Source organism: Echeneis naucrates, chromosome 16 (assembly GCF_900963305.1).
Source record: "Echeneis naucrates chromosome 16, fEcheNa1.1, whole genome shotgun sequence".
NCBI lineage: Eukaryota > Metazoa > Chordata > Actinopteri > Carangiformes > Echeneidae > Echeneis > Echeneis naucrates.
The window spans coordinates 7,410,299-7,430,370 of record NC_042526.1 but is presented as its reverse complement, the minus strand read 5'-3'; the positions used below and the strand labels follow the sequence as shown (position 1 = coordinate 7,430,370).

Below are 20,072 nucleotides of genomic sequence, written 5' to 3'. Positions count from 1 at the left end.
ATTCCCACCTTGGATGACTTCTGGCTGAAGTCAACTTTCTTTAGTAGCTTTAATACCCCACAACTATGAGCATCTTGTTGCCAACAAATATCAGCATAATGAACGTCCTGGTAGACAGCATAACTGGAGCAGCAGAGAATAGTTCTGACAAGTTTGATATAACAGCACCCCTTTCTGCCACAAACGCCTGTATAGTCGGTTTTTGTATTACCTACCTCTTCATTTTCAATTTTCAGAGTAGCAAGGCGAGATTGCAGCTGCTGGAACCTCAGGATGAGCTCTCCATTCACTGGAGGCTGCACCGAGATCTGACACACCTGGAAAACATAAAATAAAGAAATGATGAATGATCAGGAACCTGAAACTAGGCTGTGTCATGTAGCTTCTGGTTTAAACAGGATGCAAGCAGGAATTTAAATTCTGCAAATGCAAAAGGAACCACAGTAACGTCTGCCAAGTGACTGCAGACAGCCACACAACACCAGCCAGTAAACAGACACGATATCAACATCGGTCATGGCAGCCAAACAGTAAAACTCTTAGCACATGCTGAGCTACATGGCTGCAGGGGGAAGAATAACACCCAACTTGTCAATTTAAGTGCCCCATAAAAGCAAATCTGATAGTAAAAGACTGCATTTAAGCCACTGAGAATCACAACCCGATTAGCCTGAGACTTTTCTAATCAACTCCAAAGTCACTTATACTTTAAATTCAGTACTGAAGATTTGGATCGAAATATAACAGGTTTGAGTGTAACTGCAAATTTCCACATTTCCTGATTTAATTCTTAAAATGTTAAAAATACTTAAAAACTCTAAATACACACCTCGTCTCCCATGTGAGACTGGAACTCAAATTTTGCTGGTGGACAGAAGGCAGTTGGGTACATCTCCATGAACCTCTGCCGATCACTTCGTGGGTCCAGACTGTCTACAGCATTTTCTATAATGTCAAGACCTTCGTGGCGTGACGTCTCCAGATTGTATTCAGCTGACAGGTAGGTGCGCAGCGCTCGATTCAGACTGGCATGGTATCCTAAGTCACAGCACTGGATGGAAAGAGAACGGTCAATGTCAGAGAGACAGAGAATCAGTAAGAGAAGTACCTAGAATTTAATTGTTTGCGTTTAAATTTCAAATCTGAATTGTAATCCGAGATCCTGACACGCGGAACAATAATGACAGAAATCAAAACCAAAGATAGTTTTCCAGCTGTCACAGTTTCAGAAAGTCAGAAACAGTAGTTGACGTGCAAACAACAGTGTAAGCCTACTATTGAAAAGCACTGCACAGGAGTCTGCCATGACAGGAACATAAATAATCTCACTCACGCTAATTCATTAGAATTTATAGCAAAACTCAAATTATTAAGTTTCTGTCACCAGAGGAAAATAAACTAGTGAGAGTCTAAACTTTAAAAAAAGTGCGAAGTTGCATATTTTATGGAAAATTGTGGTTATTTAATTTTTTATTGTTTGGTGTTTGCTGTGGATTATTTGATTAGTCAAAGTTGCTGCTGTTTTTCACTGCTTTTGAAGGTTTCGAAGATTGCACTTTCTGAGCTTGAAGTGATGCCTCCATGTTGCACAATCTGAACATTACCTCCAGGACCTAATGCCAGTTTTTAATAACTAAAAACCTCAGCCAAGGTCTCTCCTGGGCAAACACACATACCCCAGGCAGCCACAAAACACACACTCAAACGCTTGCACACATAAATCTGACAGCGCCTGAGTAACAGGCAAATGCGATACCACTACCAGCCAGCCTGCACATTTTGTTTTCAACCATAAAAAGTCTCCTTCATCAATACCCAAATGTGTGGAAAGCTGCACATACAGCTCACGTAGAGTGCATCGAATGAAGTTGCACAGACACACACACTCCCACACGCACCCACCCCCCGGTGAGATGTAAAGCCGTGTGAGCAAAGCGGGAAGATGGGTAATTTCAGTGCACAGCATGCCGCTGAAAAGAAGTTGCATTTCTCTTCTTCTTCAGCCCTGTCTAGAATATAAAACCCCCAAAAGCATGCTGGAAAATAAACTCAGCCTCATCCTGTTTCCTGAGAAACAGAAAATGGTGCATTAAGTATTTCTCCAGCAAAATAAAACAAAACCGGCTGAGCTTTATTATGTATAAAGCACATATGAGTCATGTTAATCTGCATGGTGGCAAAAATGTCAAATAAAGCAATCTATGTGCAAGTTACAGTCTTTAGGTGTGAGTTCTGTGGTGGATGAAAAGACGATTTAAGGCTATAACTGACAGAAAAAGAAGAATTTGGGGTCTGACCCACCATTTCTTTGACAGTCTGACAGATGCCGAGAAATTTCAAAACAGTGACACAATGTCAGAAAAACACAACTGAATATAATATCTGGGATAGAAGGTAAGGAGAAAAGAAGTTTTCAGTTCTGTCCTGTGCTGTTATTTCCCAGTAAAATCCCACTCAGACGACCCCACAATTCTTTTAAAATAAACTTTTAAAATAAATATATATACACATTTACATATAGGGGAGGAAAAACTGGTCAAAGATGAATGTAAAGTGTGTGCTGGGATTTTGTAAAGACTTTCCCCAGTCAGACAAGACACAAACCATCCTGCGCTGATGATGAAGTCATCCTAGAACAAGACTGACAGAAATGTGTGGGCTCATACTTACATCAATTAAGTCCGACAGGTCATGGATGTAGTATTTGAAAACGGAGGAGTTTGTCGCCTCCAGTGTCAGCAGGTACTCGTTCCGCGCTTTGATCGACTTCAGCTTGTTCTCAGAGTACTTGGCTTGACGCTGATGAGAGGATTAAAGGCAAGAATAAGGAGCAGGCAACAACAGAGCGAGCGAGAGAATGAATTTAATGAGCAGAGAATTTGCCTTTCTGACAAGTGATTGTGCTTTTATAAGTCTCTGCACATAGCACGTCACCAAATTGCATCAGTGGGAAAACAACAGCTTCAACGCACATTTGAGGAGACATAACATAAAAATGTATTATAAATAGCCCCCCCAAAAAAAAACATAAGAGAAAAAGAAAAGCCCCAACTAAAAACAGCCAGTCCCCTTTATTTCAACTAGGATGCTTCAGTCTAAGCCATCTGTTTTTATTGTGCACTTCCTTTCTACCAGACAAACAAGAAGCAGTTAGTTAGTCACTGTCCACAACTATTTGCCAGGACTTCAATTGTCTGTTACAGATATTTAACTGAAAACAGGCTTGGTGGGAGAAAAGCCTGACTTTAAGGCTGTGACGATGTTTACAGTGAGTTTTCCTCTGCTCAGGTCACTGTGCTTAAAATCCTCAACAGAAGCTTCAAACTTCTCAAAGACTTCTCATGGTAAAGTGTGCGGTGTGACTACCAACTAAATTTAAGAGTAAATACGACTATCACAAACTTATGCCGCAGCGGACCCCGTGGCATTCTACCTTTTCTTTCATCTTTTCAATCTTCTTCACAGAGCTTCGCCTCGGGTTCTTGTCCTCCATTCGGATGCTGAAGACAGGATCGCCCCTGCCAATCTGCTTCTCTTCTTGTTTCTCTGCCTCTTTCAGCTTGCTCTCAGCACTGATGCTCTCCGAGTGGTACATGTGGTAGGTTTTCATCACCTAAAAACACACAGAGATAAAAAAAAAAGAATGTGTATCTCCTGTTTTTCATTAGTTCAGCTATAAGATGGCCAAAGCATCTTAAAAGTCACTTTCTTGGTTAAGAAATGTCAAGTTTTATGGGTTCCTGCAAGGTCGAAGGTCACAATAACTCATCTTTAAGGTCGAGACGGAGCATTTATAACCCACAACTAAAGCTTCCATCCTTTAGCCCGCTCATTCATCACAAATCGATTCAACTCATCTCACAGCGGGCTCTTAGTCTCCCTCGAAACCACAAACCAAGGACAGATTCTCTGCAGCCTTTTTATGTCAGGCCCTCACACAACCACAACAACCACAAGTCACTGCAAACTAAATCCAATGTTCTGCCTTCACTTCTCTGTCTGGGGGAAAAAAACCTAGACTTAGGAAGTAGTAACCTTCAATATTGAGTGTAAAAGCAGATCTGAGGAGGGTGAATTTCCCTCTGTGGTTTGATTGACAACTCAGCTCTTGTTATTCAAGATACAATTAAATGGGCTTAATAACTCAAAGACAGTTTGAAAACATCTTTTTTTTTTCAAGGTAATTAAAGTTAGCCTTCTGGGAGCAAACATGGTTATAATGGATGCCATGTGAAGGATTCTGTTACTCGAGGATTAACATTTGATATTTATTTCTCTTTAACACGCAGCTCTGTCCTCCTGCTGCAGTTCAATGACACAGCAGAGATTTACTACAGGGAAAATGCATGACCATGAGGGTGACCTGTTGATTAGCACTACCTTCCTTACCGAGTCATCATCAAAAGAGAAGGTTTGAGTGTATGCATTACTCATGTGTACTGCCCTGATCAACTGAGGAGTGGCTCATATGTTAATTAGCAGGTAAACAACAAAACACAAATAATGCGTTCAACAGCAAAAAAAGATGTGAGATTACGTCTTGTTACGATGAGACCAGAGTGTTTTTAAGAGAATGGAGGAAACATATGAAGAATCTGAGGCCAGTCCAGATAAATCACTGGTGGAGGGAAAAATAAAAACCGAGGCAAGCCCATGACACTCACATGGAGCCATATGCGGGAAAAACTCACTGACCTTTACGAATGAAAAACAAAAAGTTTTGTCAATCTCTTTTCAAAAGTCACATTTAATCAGACTTTTTGACATAAATTGGGTCTTTAGTAAAGCTAAATGAGAACTGATTTGTGTAATGGAGTGAAAATAAGGACAGAAAACACATCAGTATGGAGCATCGGTGGTTTAACCTGGAATGAACCAACTCCAGTAAATTATAGCTCCACAACCTGCATATGCCACACACTCGTCAACATAAAACCACAATTTCTGCAAAAATAGACTCACCCGTCTCAAAATCCAAACATCTTTACTCAGAATGCGATATTTATGTACAAGCGGAACAACAACGAAAAGCCTCATCTGTCTGCAGCCCTTTTTCTTAGGTGGGGTTTGCCATAACTGGAACCAGTTTAGAGATGGGTGACTGACCTTGGGCCCTGTACTCCTTACTTACTGGTCTGGAATCTGCCGGTTGTGTGTTTACTTTGGTTCTTCTTTTAGAGGGACTTATTTAGAGATGGAGCAGACCTGCTATTTCATTGGCAGAGGCTGACATTGGCACCGTGGCTGTCTGATGCAACAGCTGTGCGGTGTGTGCAAATATATACATAACTGAGTGCATGTGTGTGCACGCGTGTCCTCCCACCAGGTCAAATCTGGAGTGTGGAGATTGTGGTCAGAGTGACACACAAAATTTGGAGTAGCATGTTGTCGTGTCTGGAGCAGCACATTGACTGGGAGTGTAACTGCTGTAGTCGCCTAAAGACAGAAAGCAAATTGTGCAGCTCAACAACTGCCTCAATTTGTATCACCATCTATGCACATCCCAGGTCACTATGACGATCAATGAGGAGCTTAACACAACAATATTGAAGTTTAGGTGAGGAATAGCATGATTGTTGACAGAAAAATATACGTCAGCCAAGTATTTGATTTCTGTGTGTATTTTCTTCTCTCGTACTTTTACTGTTGGGGCAAGTTATTGTGGAGTTATATTATCTGTTGAGTGCTTCTTGTGATTGATGCATGAAATTGACACAAAGCAGCTTCTATGACATAGATCCTCATCATTCATATATAAACAACACAGCATGAGAGTTTATCTAGCCAAGCTATACAAGAACACCAGTGTATAATTGTCTCACAAAATCTCTGAGAATTCAAACTAAGCTAGCAGGCTTTCCGGGGCTGATTGCGGCAATTAAAGCAGCGGAATTACCTATTCAGTCATGATTTAAACACCTTGCCCCACAAAGATACAAAGATGGCTTTCATAAAAACTGCACTGCAGATGTGCAGCTGGTTTGCCGAAGCAGTTTGATGGTCTGATGAAATGGTACTTAGACCCTGAGAAAATGTAACCTTATGAGTCAAAGGTCTGTAGCTGCAGCTATATTCACATTACAGCCTGCAATAAAAAAAAAAAAAAGGGAAATAAAAAATAATAATAAAAAAAACACACACACACACACACACACACACACACATACACACTATGACTCAAGCAAACATAAAACTGAAATATTACAGATGAGTTATCGTGGGTAAAAGGGATTGTGTTTCATGGTCGAGTGCTGTAAAAGAAATCAGAAGTTTCTTACAGTTTGAAAAATAACTTTGGGTTCATTTGTTTAGAATCCCTCAGACATCTCTGAGCTACAGGTTTAAAGATGCAACACTTTTTCACAGTTTAATATAAACCAGGTTCAGCCACAGCAATGACTAACGTATAAAAGTGCATTGAAAAGAAAAATAATGGAGTCATCACTACTTACTGTGTATAGCTCATTTAGGACCTTCATCAAGTCTTCCTGGAGTTGAAAGGCGATTTCCTTGCTCTAAAAAAAATGAAATACAGAAGAAAAAACAATAAGAACAATGAAGCAAATCACAAATTTGATGCAATGAAATGTACATTAAGATTTCCCCAAAGCAAATAATCACAGTTGACTGCCAATGAAGTTTCATTACAATGTGAATTAATGAATGGTACGAACGCAATAGAAGAACATTACTCGTATCAAGTACAAGGTCTCTGTGCGAGAGCGTTATCGGCGTTGTGACGGCTGTTCCATGGTTTCACTGTCCACATTCTTAATGCATTATCTGGCTTCAAAGGCTGAATGTGAAACATTTTCCCAAGTATCTTAACTCAATCAGCTGTGTCACAAGGCTGACTCAGTAATACTATCACACACACGCCCACGTTAATGCATCACATGGTTGTGGGATACAGCTCAACACCGATCCTGTGATGGATTTACTATCAATATAACTGAGCTGCTCCCTTATTTCTTTCACACTGACTCCTATACTATATTTCTGAGATTATGAGTCATGACAATGAATTTTTGATCTCTCCGCTGCAGTCGATGCAACGTGCTGCTACCTGGATGATGTTACACCGCTGGCCTGTACTCCATGTCTTTCCATAACCCAATCATCCTCAGACAAATCTCATTGTGGGAGCTGCTCCCAACAAAAGGCCTTGAGAGCGTCCTGAGAGGGCATTGAACCACCTAGTGCAATAGGATGGGACGACAGAAGAATGTATGTCTGATCAAGAAAAGGCATGTACTGTAGATTTTCTAAAGGTTTATGCTGGTCAAAAATAAACTTAAATTGAATCTACAAATATATTCCATGTTTATTAAATGTAGCCAATGGTGATTTTTGTCTGGTAGCACTGTAGAGCAAGGCATACTTTAGTGTGTCTTTATTTTATCTATATCAGTCATAATGTGCAAGCTGGCAGGCAAATTGTTATTACTCTGATGGGGGTATCAAGTAATGTGCCAACGCAGGCAATAAAGGAGACTACTAAATAGTACATGGGGACATAAAAAATATGAAAGAGAAAAAAAAAAAAAAAAAAATCAGCAAATGTTTCAGAAGGACATTCATTTTTGTCAGACCTCAAAAGTGCCAATTGCATTAAGAAATGCTAATGTAAACATCATTGGTTCATTAATGAGGTCAAAGGGCACCTTAAGTGCAAAATAAATTATTATAAAGTAAGTTCGAAACGATCTACAAGATTTGGGGGAATTTCCTGGATTTAAAGCCATGTTTTAAATTTGGTGGTATCTTTTGGTATTCAGAATACTTGTGAGTAGAAAAGTCCCACATAATCTGTTATCATGAACACTGGAGGCCTCATGTGACTGTTAGCAACAGGTAAGATTGGGGAAATCTGATCATAACACAAGCTCACTTCAATTCTTCACAGTCACAGGTAAAGCTGCACAACTTCCAAGCATGTAAATAGACCGCAAAGAGGATTAAACTTTCAGTTACTAGCTGCCAGGGCAGTGTCTGAATTTAGAGTGCCGTGCTGGGTGACCTAGCCACCACCTGGTCAGTCAATTCCTAATTTGTGGCTCTTACCTGATTAGAGCATAAAGAGTGTATAAGCCTGGATATCCAGAGCTTCAGCAGCTCCAAATTTGTCAGGTCCTCAGTTTATGGTAAATTATACACTGATCTGCTCCTTGAGTTTCATCTTTATCCAAAAAACTAAACAAACAAACAAAAAAACAAAAACAAAACAGTACTATACTATAAGTAAACTTACAGGCCTTCTGCTGTGGGAAAAATCTATTAGCAGCTGTCAGTTCAGAGGACAGAACCTTTGACTGTCTGTCACATCTAAAGCTTGTCAGCTCATCCCTTATTGAGGAGGCTGGGAAGTGGTCCAGAACTCAATGAAAAGCCTTCTGAGGGATCACACGGGCTGTGAGTGAGAGAGAGAGAGTGTGTGTGTGTGTGTGTGTGTGTGTGTGACAGAAGTAAAGACAGAGATGAAAGTAAATACTAATTACATTTAAGACATGTTTAAAGTGCTTTCACCAGAAAAACTACACCTTACGTAATGGCTTCCATAAGAACTAAATGTAACAGGCGTATACCTCCATTTACAAGCAATAGTGGCTGTTTACCAAATGCCGTCTTGTGTAACTGATGTGATTTAGTTTGCGCCACACATACCCCCCCCCTTCCATTTTGAGGAACCTAAGTTGGGGGGTTTCCAATTTAGTCTAATTTATTAAAAGGATCCTACAAATGGGTTTTCCCTTTTAACATTTTAACATCTGCAATCCAACCACATTAAAGAAATGAAAACATCCCGGAGATGAGAAACCAAGTCAGGCTTTGGGGAATGGTGGGTTTCATATTGCCCCTGACATTAATCATGGTATAGAAATAGCAGTTGTGCACCCTTGGGGCTGTGTGTGATTGTGTGCGCGCGCATGCACACAGTGCAGGTCTCAGTATCTAACACTGAGAACAAAACGCAAGCATTTATTTGATCAATGGGTATTAAATGAAATGATTTATATGAGTATCATGTCTGTGCACAGAGCTCGAGCTGGGACATGATCAGCCATGTTGGAAAAAACAGGCAGAACAGCAAACCTCACTCAGTTCAGCACAGGCCTGCTCAATTACATATTGTACATTGTATGTTCATTGACAAATAAACAGACATGTAAAATGAGTGAAAAATGGCTTTAAGGTAAGCTCTTGGTTCTATGCAGCCTCTCTGGATAGTTCAGGTCGCTGGATTAAGGTTGCTGAGCACCAGGTTCAACAATAAAAGCAAAACACTGGCAACCTCACTGTGTGTGGAGAAAAGGACTGCCGAATATCATACCACTGTTTGAAAATAACTAGATAGATACATTAAAAAAATATATACAACAAATTCCAAAACTCCAATATCACATACAGTTACAAGTTAATGAATGAGTTTTAAGAGAGGTGGTAGACATTTTTCCCTTTTAACATGGCTAAACTAGCCGGTTCCTCGTCTTTATGCTAAGCTAGGCCGCACATACAATACTAACAACGCACACGCAAACAGGACATTGACTGATATATTTATTTAATTGGTTTCAAATTAGAGGCGTGCATTTCAAAATGCTGAACCACAGTGTGCCATCCTTAGTGGAACCTGGTACAAATGAATAATCATACTCACTGCAGACATTTTGTTCTGGTACAAGTGTTATTAACACTGTACCCGAAGCAGCCAAATAGATTTCACCTAAAATTCATTTTCTTTACACCTGTGTTTTTTCTTCTGCGACAAAGACCTATTGTAAAATAAGATCTCTCCAGTCCTCGCCTCGCCTGTGGAAAAGCTGAAGACTTGCCTCTAGCTTTGGGAAATTCACCTTGTAGCTGCAGCTACATAAATGTGACTTCCATAAATAAAACAGGGGAGTAAAACAAAGAGCTGGTTGTATGAATAATGAAACATGATAAGCTCTATCCGGGCATAAAGAACGAAACAAGTCCACTGTTTGATGCTTGCATTGAATCAAACCAAAACAATCCAAAATGGTGTGTTTTCAAAGGAATTTGACTGAAGCTGCTTTAGAGAAGGAAAAAAAAAAAAAAAAAAGTTTCCACAATGAAGCAGCAAAATACAGGAATGCATGCCATACAGCAAACAGAGAGATCGAGGGATGTTGAAAAAGACACGGGGGCTCCCTCTGGGGTCCTTCGCTGCCGTTCCATCTCACAGCAAGACACCAGAACATACAAGGAAATAAAAGCACAGGTCTTTGATGTGCTGGAAGGTCGACAACAGTACAGCTGTCTCTTCGAAGCTCTGAGAGAGCCCACATAAGATGGGGGACTTTACTGTTTGTGCCTCGTTACTGAAGCTCTACTGAGATCAAAGGCTCAGAGAGGCTTTAATTAGAGGGCGAGCGGTGTCTCAGGTCTCCTATGAGCCGGGACCTCCCACCAGGCTGCCATTTGTCTGCACCATGTCACCTGGACACACTGAGAAACTGCATTACAAACTTTAAAAAAGGGACCACTATAGTGCTTGGGTATTGCAGATTCCACAGCAATGACGACACAGGTGAAGCATTTATAGGACTCGTGTGGCGTTCCACTGCCCTACAGACTGTTCGGGTTTGGGCGAAGCGTCTTCAAAGGTCCTCGAAAAATAAATCTGCATAAGAGGTAGTGTATCATTATGATCATTGAAATGTGTTGAGTCAGGGGAGCCAAGCGACATCTGAAAAAATGATGGTCTGTGTCACATCTGGCCTCATTAGTAAAAACCACAGTGTTTAAGCCCTATTACAAGGGGAATGGCTGCTGGAGCTTCCTGTTTGCTCGAACTACATCCATCAAGAGATGTTATTTTGAAAGCAAATACAAATTTCCCACTTTTACTTGTTGCATCAAGCCAGAAAGCATAAAAAGAGAGAGAGAGAAAAATCATACATGCTAAACGGACACAAAGGCACTCCTCTGAAGAAATGCCACTTTGTAATTTAGGCCTGCGGTGAATAAATGTGACTCCTGAAGCATAGGAGCTCATAATCTTTTAGGGCGTAGTTTTTCTGTGGTGGAAAAATGCAAGCGGAGGCCGGGTTTCAGTCGTGAAGACCACAGTTCAGATGGGAGAGTGAAGGCATACTGGTCTGAAACTGTGGTGACGAAGGTTTCCTTCACAAAAGTCACAAAATGTAACCACAGGAGCCCAGCAGATGACATGACATCAAACAGAAAAGTGAATATATACTGTAAATGTAACTAAATATATTTCACTGCCAAATGAGTGGGTTAATTGAAAGTGAAGGACCGTTCATATAAACACGAGTGTCTCGAGACTGCCTGATCTGAGCGCTATGAGGGGGGGATCTAGATTGTGATGGTGGTGATTTTAAATTTCTAACCCTAACCCTAACCCAAAGAAAAGACACATCTGACCTCTTCAGAGGTTAGACCAGCTGTGCAGTTGAAAGTAACTTAAACAAAAGTAAGCAAGCTGCAAGTAGTGAACTGTAGACTTGTAGGAAAAACATAGCAACTGTATTTATGCAAATACATTTGTGTTAAACTTAATGCACACTACAGCAAAGATAAGTCATTAGAGTTGGAAAATTTTAATCATTAGCGTATATGCATATATGTTCTCCAGCATATGTGCAGAGTTAAACACAGAAATGCTTAACATGGCCCAAGATTTCCTTCCTTCATCCTCTATGTTAACGTCCAACATTTCCGATGACTTCCTGTGCAAATTTGTTATCGTCAGCGATTCTGTTCACTCTAATACACACACACACACACGCACGCACACGCACACGCACACGCACACACACACACACACACACACACACACACACACACACACACACACACACACACACACACACGCGCGCACGCACGCACGCACACACACACACTCTGTTCACTTCCTTTTGGAATCTTAAACCAAACACCTGAAGGCCATGCCACCCCCAGCCACATAGAACCTCTGTTATCGAGTGTATTGGAAAATGACTTGAAGAGCTATTGTGTGATTTACTGTGAGATTAGACATTGTCCTTAGTGGCCCTTGTGGTCAGAAGAGAAAACAGAACCAGTCACCTTTACGCCCCTGCTGCTCCTTCCTATGACTAAAAAGTAGTTAAGTGTGAGTTCACACAGTCTTTGGAGGTGCCGTGGCAGCTGTACGTGGGCACAATAGGATCATAGCCAACGTTCTCTCCACCCTCACCTTCTTAAGTAGCCGTGTGGAGTCCTCACTGATCTGCATGAACCTCATGATGACGTTGTTGAGGTAGATGTCACTCAGTGTGGCGTGGTCCTTACTCTCCCGCCTCACCTGATTCAGTAGCAAATACCAGCAGTTGACAGGCGACAGCAGGTTTTGGTCCTTCCTAAATCAACCAGAGAAAACAAACGGTCAGATTAAAAAAAAAACAAACAAACAAATAAATCAGTTGTCTAAAGTCCATATGGAAAATTTACAGCATGCTGTCCCAATAGCACAATATGATATTAACAAGAATTAGAAAAAGAAAGCATCAGATCACTTAGAAGCACTAATGTTAGAACCTTATTAGAAACAAGTGTTACATGTGTGATGACTGAATAAATACACACATTATACATATGTAAATTCACACAAAATTTGTGGTGATGTGTGAAATACTTGCATAGCTTCATGGTTCTCCTCAGAGCTCCTGAACATTTTCCTGTGCTTATATTCATGTCAATGTCTCAGCTATCCTTTCTTTAGACAATATTTGTCATCACTACAAGGAGATGGTGACACATCCTCCTCGTGCAGAAAGTCTACAAACACTTCTAGTGCACCAGGCCCGTTACTAAAGTGGAAGAGGGATGCGTCATAGGCTTCCCTTGGTGTTACATGTCCCACATACTTCTAGTTCTAGGCCTGAAAAACTCTCCATATACTGCAAGGACTACTCAATTTAGTTGGGAATACTTTGTATCACTGACATTTCTAGGGCATTGCTCTAACAAAGCTCTGAGCCAAGCTGACTTCCTATAACCAAAGAACAGCCACAGGCTTTAAATACACTTAGCGGAATAAAGCTAAGAAGCCAAAGATGTATTTTAAAGTTAAGCTGAAAAGTAGAATTATGTATGAACTGTGACAGCAGACAGACGAGGGGAGAGAAGGCAGAGAAAAACGGGAAAGATAGATATCTGAGTAATACAGGGCTAAAAAGTGTGGAGGGGGGAGAGAGAAGCCCAAGAGCTGTTTCCTGTGCTGTGTGCCGGCTGCTTCCAAGCTAACTGTAGGACATTGTCCAGGCCAGAGCAAGTGGGGCCCTGTATTAACACTGGCCTGCAGGCTGACTTCCTCTGGCTTAATCTATGGCATTCCTTCTGCTTGCTAAAAAGCAACACAGAATGTGTGTGCGTGCACGTAAAATGTTTGGGATAGGTTTAAAGGTCAAGGAACCATGCAGGAACCATATGGAAACTCGCCTCTGCTCTCCTCTCACAAAGTTAGTTTGCATGGACAGGCAGCACTTGTCAACACAACAGGTGAAACTCTGCACTCGGTAAGTGACCCAGCCCTGAACTATCATTCAGAGCTGGCACAACATCTGCTGCAAGAGCAAAAAAAAAAAAAAAAAAGAAGAAGAATTTCTCCAAATGAATTACTGATACAAATACTCAACCCAGCTGAAATTTTCCCGAAGACTCTGAAAAAACAGGAAGCAAACTACATTTGATAAAGGCAGAGCCAAGCACTCTGACATGAAAAACATCCGAGAGTCATTTTTCAGAGACAGCGGGAAGACAGTGAATGAAAAAAACTGATTTAGCTAAAAGCAGGGCGATGTACTGGACGAACATGGCCAGGCTCCAGGACACGTGCAGAAGGAGCAAAAGTGAGAGAAGGTGAAAATACGTGAAGCAGTCCCAGAGCTGCAGCAGCAAGACTGCCGGACAGCATCTCACACACACACACACACACTCTGTCAAAGTGCAATTACCATAAATCCTTTCTGCATTATGTATCAGCAGTGAGCAAGACTTCCATGCAATGGCACTGGATCAGTATTGTGAAGTGGGCACGTGTGTCTGCATGTATGTTTATTAATTCATAGTCACTTCCGCATGTGCTGATGCATAATATTCTGTTGGCCACTGACATAAGGCTGGACAGAGCACGTGATGAGTCTCTGCAAAAGTGCAGAAAGCATCCTCTTTTTCATTGAATATAGACCCAAACGTGGTAAAAAGTATCAAGAAAAATGGTTGCAGAACAGCTGGAGCTGCAGCAGGATAGAGATTTTCTGACCTGTGGTCTTTGCTTTATTTACAGAGCAGGAGTCCTCATTATTAAAGGTTGACCTGCAAAAAACTGTACTCAAATTGATACAGTAAATGCAAATACCTTAAAAACTCAGTATGTCACACAATGGATAAAAACAGTATCAATCTTCCATGAGTGGCACAGAATTAATTTTACATGCTCTAAGGAAAAAAAAAAAAAAAAAAAAAAAAAGCTAAACCCATTTATACGGCAGACATACTTAAACTGGAAATCTTAGGTGCACGTATGATTTCACTCTGAGTTTCTCTAAACCTAAGAGGTTTCACAAATTCATCAGTACTCCTTTACATGTTTATTAAATGGCTGACCCATTAAATAAAAGAAAAAGCCTGTGGTGAAACCAGGACTTAACTAGGAAATAAGGAGGGGAAAGAGACTAGCCGTGATGACAAAGTGAGCTCTGGGAGTTGCTTAGCCCCACATAATGGCAGGAAAATCTCTCAATGTCATCATTTCCCCCACATCCAGGGCAGGAACTGGATCAGACAGACTCAAACACTTGGATGGGCCCCCAAAGGACTAAAATATAGGTAAAAAAAAAAAAGGGTGGGAGGGTGGTCTTATATCCAAGAGAGGCAGAGAGGGAGATAAATGAGAACTGCTTCATATACAAATGCATATATATGTGTGACTGCTCTGCTCATTAATACAGCCTGAATCCAGGAGTTACTGAGTAATTGTCAACATGCTTGCACACCCATTCAGTAGCAGGATATTGAAACAGGAGTCGGCAGCAGAGGCAAAGTCCTCCAGTGCCTCACTGATAACACTTTTCATTAATGAACTGTTGCGGCAGCCCGTATAGCTGCAGCAAAGTGAGTGAGGTTCACTTGTATTGCAGTCAAAGCACTGTGATCGCTACCAACCCGAACTGATCTGATCTTATAGAAACAGTTAAGATGTGAATCTTGATGAAAAACAAACACACACACAAATAGGGTTAAAATTGTTTCCCACTTTTCTTACTGGTGATATATACGTTAAGCAGCCAAAACCTTTTTATCCTCCTGTACAAAAAGAGGAAGTCCTGTCACTACAAACTTAATTCTGGATAAAAGTAGCCTATTTAAGATGATCCCAGCTGCGGCTTTGTTAACATAAATAATTCAATGAATCCTCTGCTCACCATCTCACCATGTCCCCCCTTGAACAAACTTTGCATAATACAGTATATAGTTTTTTCTTTTGTGGATGTTTGCGCTGCAAACAGTCACTGAAACTCAAATGGATAAAGCAGACTGAATGGCTGCTGCTGTGAGCTGGACACTGTTTTGCTTTCTCACAGGAAGGCACATAGAAGATACTGGTGGAATTGAATGGCTCCCAGAGACATGCAGCTGCTTTGACCAACACAATAAGTCATGTTGAACCCCACGAGCTATGTAGGGTTTTCAATGAACAGGAAAAGCAAAGCCAACCCTTTTTCAGAAACACACAACGGCTCCTTCATATTTACATCTAGTGGAGCAAAATTTGACTTAAGAGTAACTGTAGTAATTGTAGTGTTATAGACATGACGTGTGTTTCCAGCTGTTAAAATTATGGCAACTATAATTGTCAGCCGGTAAAAACAAACAAAACAAAAACAGAGATCGTTGGCTTCTGAATGTGGCAGATAACTTGTGGATTTAGCATGTTAAGTAACAACCATAAATCACTGCAGAGTTATACAAGAATTGCAGTAATTTTAAATTAGAGATTGAAAAATTATAATCTCATCCTCCTGTCACAGACTACATCCACTGTTTGGATGTAGTCTGTGTGTCCTCCATCTTTTACTGTAGCCTTGCACCGGGATTGTTGATTTCAGACAGGGAACAAAAGCATCACACAGGGTACTTCCCTCCCCCCCCGAAGCAAGATGGATTCCTCTCCAGCAGTGAGCTGAAGGCAATTATCAACTTGTATAAGCTAAGTTAAGACACTGTTAAAATTTGACCACTCGTTTATGAAACTGTATGAAAGAGTTTAAAATTAACTTTATACACCGATTGTTCGTTAAATGTAGTTTAATGATATCAAATATTTCATCCCATCAGTAAGATGGACTGAACGAGTATATTTTCTAGGGATGGGAATCATTTACTATATCACGATTCGATTCAATTCCGATTTTTTGGGGCTATGATTCGATTCAAAATCGATTTGATTCATAATAATTTCTGCTTCAATCTACAGGTGTGCAAAGGATCCTCATGATCTACTCCAGTCTGCTTTGCAAGACAGAATGTCAAATGGAGACATTGTCATTCTGTCGATATTAAGGACATTTTAAATCGAGTCCGAATGGACCTAAATGTATATGAATCGATTTTGGGCACACCCCTAATAAATATTTGTACTTTTTCATAGTAATTACGATAAAATGCTCACATCTGTGCTTTTGTGTAAAGCAGTGATTTTTGTTGTAATGGGGTATTTTTATATTGCACTATTGGTGTGTTTGCCAAAGTAAAGAGCCTGAATAGATCTTTTATCACTGATGTTTACTGCTTGGTGGGACCATGTGCTCACAGCTTTAAAGAGCTGTGTGATTTAGCACGGTGTGTGTGTGTGTGTGTGTGTGTGCTCCATTGGGTAAAGATTCTTAACGGCAACTGAAACAAATTATGTGTGTCAATGGGAAGCCTGTGGCTGACCACAAGGAAACTGGGCACGTAATTTTTTGAGAAAAAGGGGGGGGATAAAAAAAAAAAAAGTTATCAAAAGACATTTAATTACATACATACTGGAAATCATTTAGGTTGAATGAATTGAACTTGTCAGAGTATTTGAACAACAGTTATGTAAACTGGGTTTAAAACTATGGCTCTGATGACGGCAGGAACAGTACTTTCCCTTCTGGATGCAGCCCATCTTTACTAATTACCAAAAATGTAGCTGCTCATTTGCTCTGCACAATTTGCTCTCTGTGAAAAACTGGCAATAGGCCACAGACAGAGGAGAGATAATCTTTTTGACAATACAGCCAAGAATACCCAATGAAAACAATCAAGAGAATACGGAGAACCCAAAAGTCTTGCATGTCTGTTGGTATCATAGGAATATAAAAATATCAGGCACACGATTTAAAACCCACAGGAAGGTTTTCCTGTTATTCAAGCATCTTGTATTTACTTAAGAAATATGCTCCTTGGCACATGCCAAATGTTTACCCTGGGAATGAAGTGACCAGACTGTACATCACGAGATGAAAACCACAAAAACGCCATACCAGAGTCCCCTCACCAGTAACACACACACTGGCACACGCAGCTGCTAGAGCCATTGGAGCGTCAGACAGACCAGAGGATATTTGCAGACGCCGAGGACAAACATAGGTTTTATTTTTGGTCCCACCACAAGTTCAAACAATATGCAAATGTCTGCTCTTTCCATGAGCAGACTCCTAAGGATAATAAGGCCAAGGATAAGCTATGGCACATTTAAGTGTGTCAAGATCTTTAAAAACGGCTCTGAGTCAAACTGGTTCAGGTCCCTGTGCAAGATCCATTGGAGTGCAGACTGCACGGCGTATATCACCAAATTATTCCCAGAAGAACTCGACTTTATTGTACAATCTGTACAGCACACTACGCTGCTGTGGCTCACAATGCATATGAAAACAGCTAAAACCTGATCAGCATTAATGTATGCAAGGCATAAAGGTCATAAAGGAGACTGATACTTAAATCATCCTTAATTAGAGGTAGATAAGAAAATATCTGGACATTTTTAAAAGTAACAATGTTAAGACTAAGAAAAACAGCTATAAGCTGAATTTCTCAGGGTTTAATATTTACAATAAATATCTGAGAATAATTAATAAAAGACATGGAAGTAACACATCACCACTGATGTCATATTCTGTCTTTGACTGACGGGAATGTGATTAATGTAGTTCATCTGCACCATAGTCCCTTTACCACTTTGAGAATCGGAGTGATTGATGCTGCTTGAATACATTTTTGGTTCCTTTCTTGACTATGGCAGCCGCTATCTCTAAGACTATTGTTAAGCTCCTAAATAAGCTCATATGGCACGATAAACAATAAACAAACTGAGCAAAGAAACACGGAGACAGCCTCCTCACTTGTACTGCTGGTGATCTTTGGTGCTCCGAGTCTTTGCCATGAAGCGCTCAGCCAGTTTCTCCAGGTTTCTCGAGTATTCCATCTCAATCTCAGCCTTCTTCCTGAAGAAGTCCTGGAGATCCTGCAGCAGCTGGACCCTCATCTCTGTCTGCTGGTCCAGACATTTCTGCTGCTCCACTAACTGAGCCCGGATCTCTGAGGAAGAGCAGACAAACATGTGCACAGGTCAGGCTGAAGCCAGTTAATGGCTGAAAATGAGGCTTACACACTTTTGGAATGTAAAGATTAAATTTGTATGAACCGTTTATCCACATGGTGGAAAAATAGTGAACCATTTTTATCTCTGAGGTACAGACTCTCTATCATCTCTACAAAGCGGCATTTATGTCTGGAGGAACAAAAACAACACATTTACTGAGCACACCAACATGTTTATCAGACAAAGGTCAAGTCTTTCATCACATCACCTAATTACAAATGATTACATTTGGCAATTATGACCATTTATCATCTACCGCTCCAAATCTGTTAATTTGTATAAACAGTATTAAGAATCTGCAGGATGAACAGTTGCAGCTCAGCCCATGTACACATCAGTACAAGAAACTGGTCAGATGCTCCTTATTATGTCTTAGTTATTTCTCCTCTGGGTGTTTGTGTGGATGTGGGGTTGGCAACATTGGTCTCAGGTGTTTCATTAGTGCTGAAAATAACCCAAAGACGAATGGAAGGCCATTCCCACCCAACAGCTACAGAGCAAGTATGCGCACACACACACACACACACCCTCATAGGTACCTCTGCCTAAAAACCCAAGTCACCAGAGAAAGAAGAGTAGTGACTGTGGTCTCGCTTGAACAAGTTGTACTTTCAAGTAAATTACCCTTTGAGGTCTTTGAGGAATCACAACTGTCAGAGTGCCCCTCATTTAGGTTTACAAACACATACGCGCACACACACACACACACACAAGCGCAAATTGTTTCCTTTGTGTGTCCTGTCTGGCTAGGGCTGTGTATAATGGATTTCTCCTAATGGGCGGTAGCCTGGGCCAGAAATCTTCAGCAAAGGAAACAGATTAATGAGGTGATTTAGAGCCACGTGGACACCAATGGAGAGGGGCACAGCGTGATCCCTCATATTAAAGGCAGAAAACACTAAAGCTGCAACATGACCTCACGAATAATTTCTACAACTGGGTATTATTACAAAGTTAACATCTCACTGCCTGCTTCCTGGCATGGCTGATGTAGTTGGACAAAAAAGGTAGTTTCACAACAAAGTTCAACATACGTCACATTTTCAGCACTTATAGCTGATGAGGTAATGATAACGCAGACACAAAGACATAAAGATCCAGTACTTCACATCTTCAAGCCTGATTAAAATTCTTCTGAAATACTTGCAATGGGTAAGATGAAGACCACAGAAAGTGTGTGTGTGTGTACGTATAGTATTGCTTTAAAGTAGGCATGTACTGATTTAATAAGATTTTTTTTTGGCCCTAAAAGCCTCTTGATTAAGTTCAGATGTCTGGGCTCCCCTCATCCTAAATCGTGACGACAATTTGGTGACAAAGGACTGTCAGCAACACTGCAAGCACCATTTTTCCTGCTCTTCTTTTAAAATTTGACTATATTACTTCTCCAATGCACTGAAAACAAGCAGAACAAATTGGTTCATTAAGGTCT

General features: G+C 40.7%; 1 protein-coding gene across 5 annotated transcripts in view; it reads right to left on the bottom strand.

Moving 5' to 3' along the window:
- The window catches only part of srgap1a (SLIT-ROBO Rho GTPase activating protein 1a), a 73,401-nt gene that overhangs the window by 27,628 nt on the left and 25,701 nt on the right, over positions 1–20,072 (bottom strand). For all 5 annotated transcript variants that reach the window (XM_029522329.1, XM_029522331.1, XM_029522328.1 and 2 more), the window contains exons 2-8: positions 18,381–18,576; positions 12,206–12,368; positions 6,453–6,515; positions 3,434–3,613; positions 2,671–2,799; positions 830–1,051; positions 216–317 (exon numbers count right to left, since the gene is read on the bottom strand). In XM_029522329.1, coding sequence (XP_029378189.1) covers positions 216–317; positions 830–1,051; positions 2,671–2,799; positions 3,434–3,613; positions 6,453–6,515; positions 12,206–12,368; positions 18,381–18,576 — 1,055 coding nt within the window. The remainder of the gene's footprint in view (positions 1–215; positions 318–829; positions 1,052–2,670; positions 2,800–3,433; positions 3,614–6,452; positions 6,516–12,205; positions 12,369–18,380; positions 18,577–20,072) is intronic.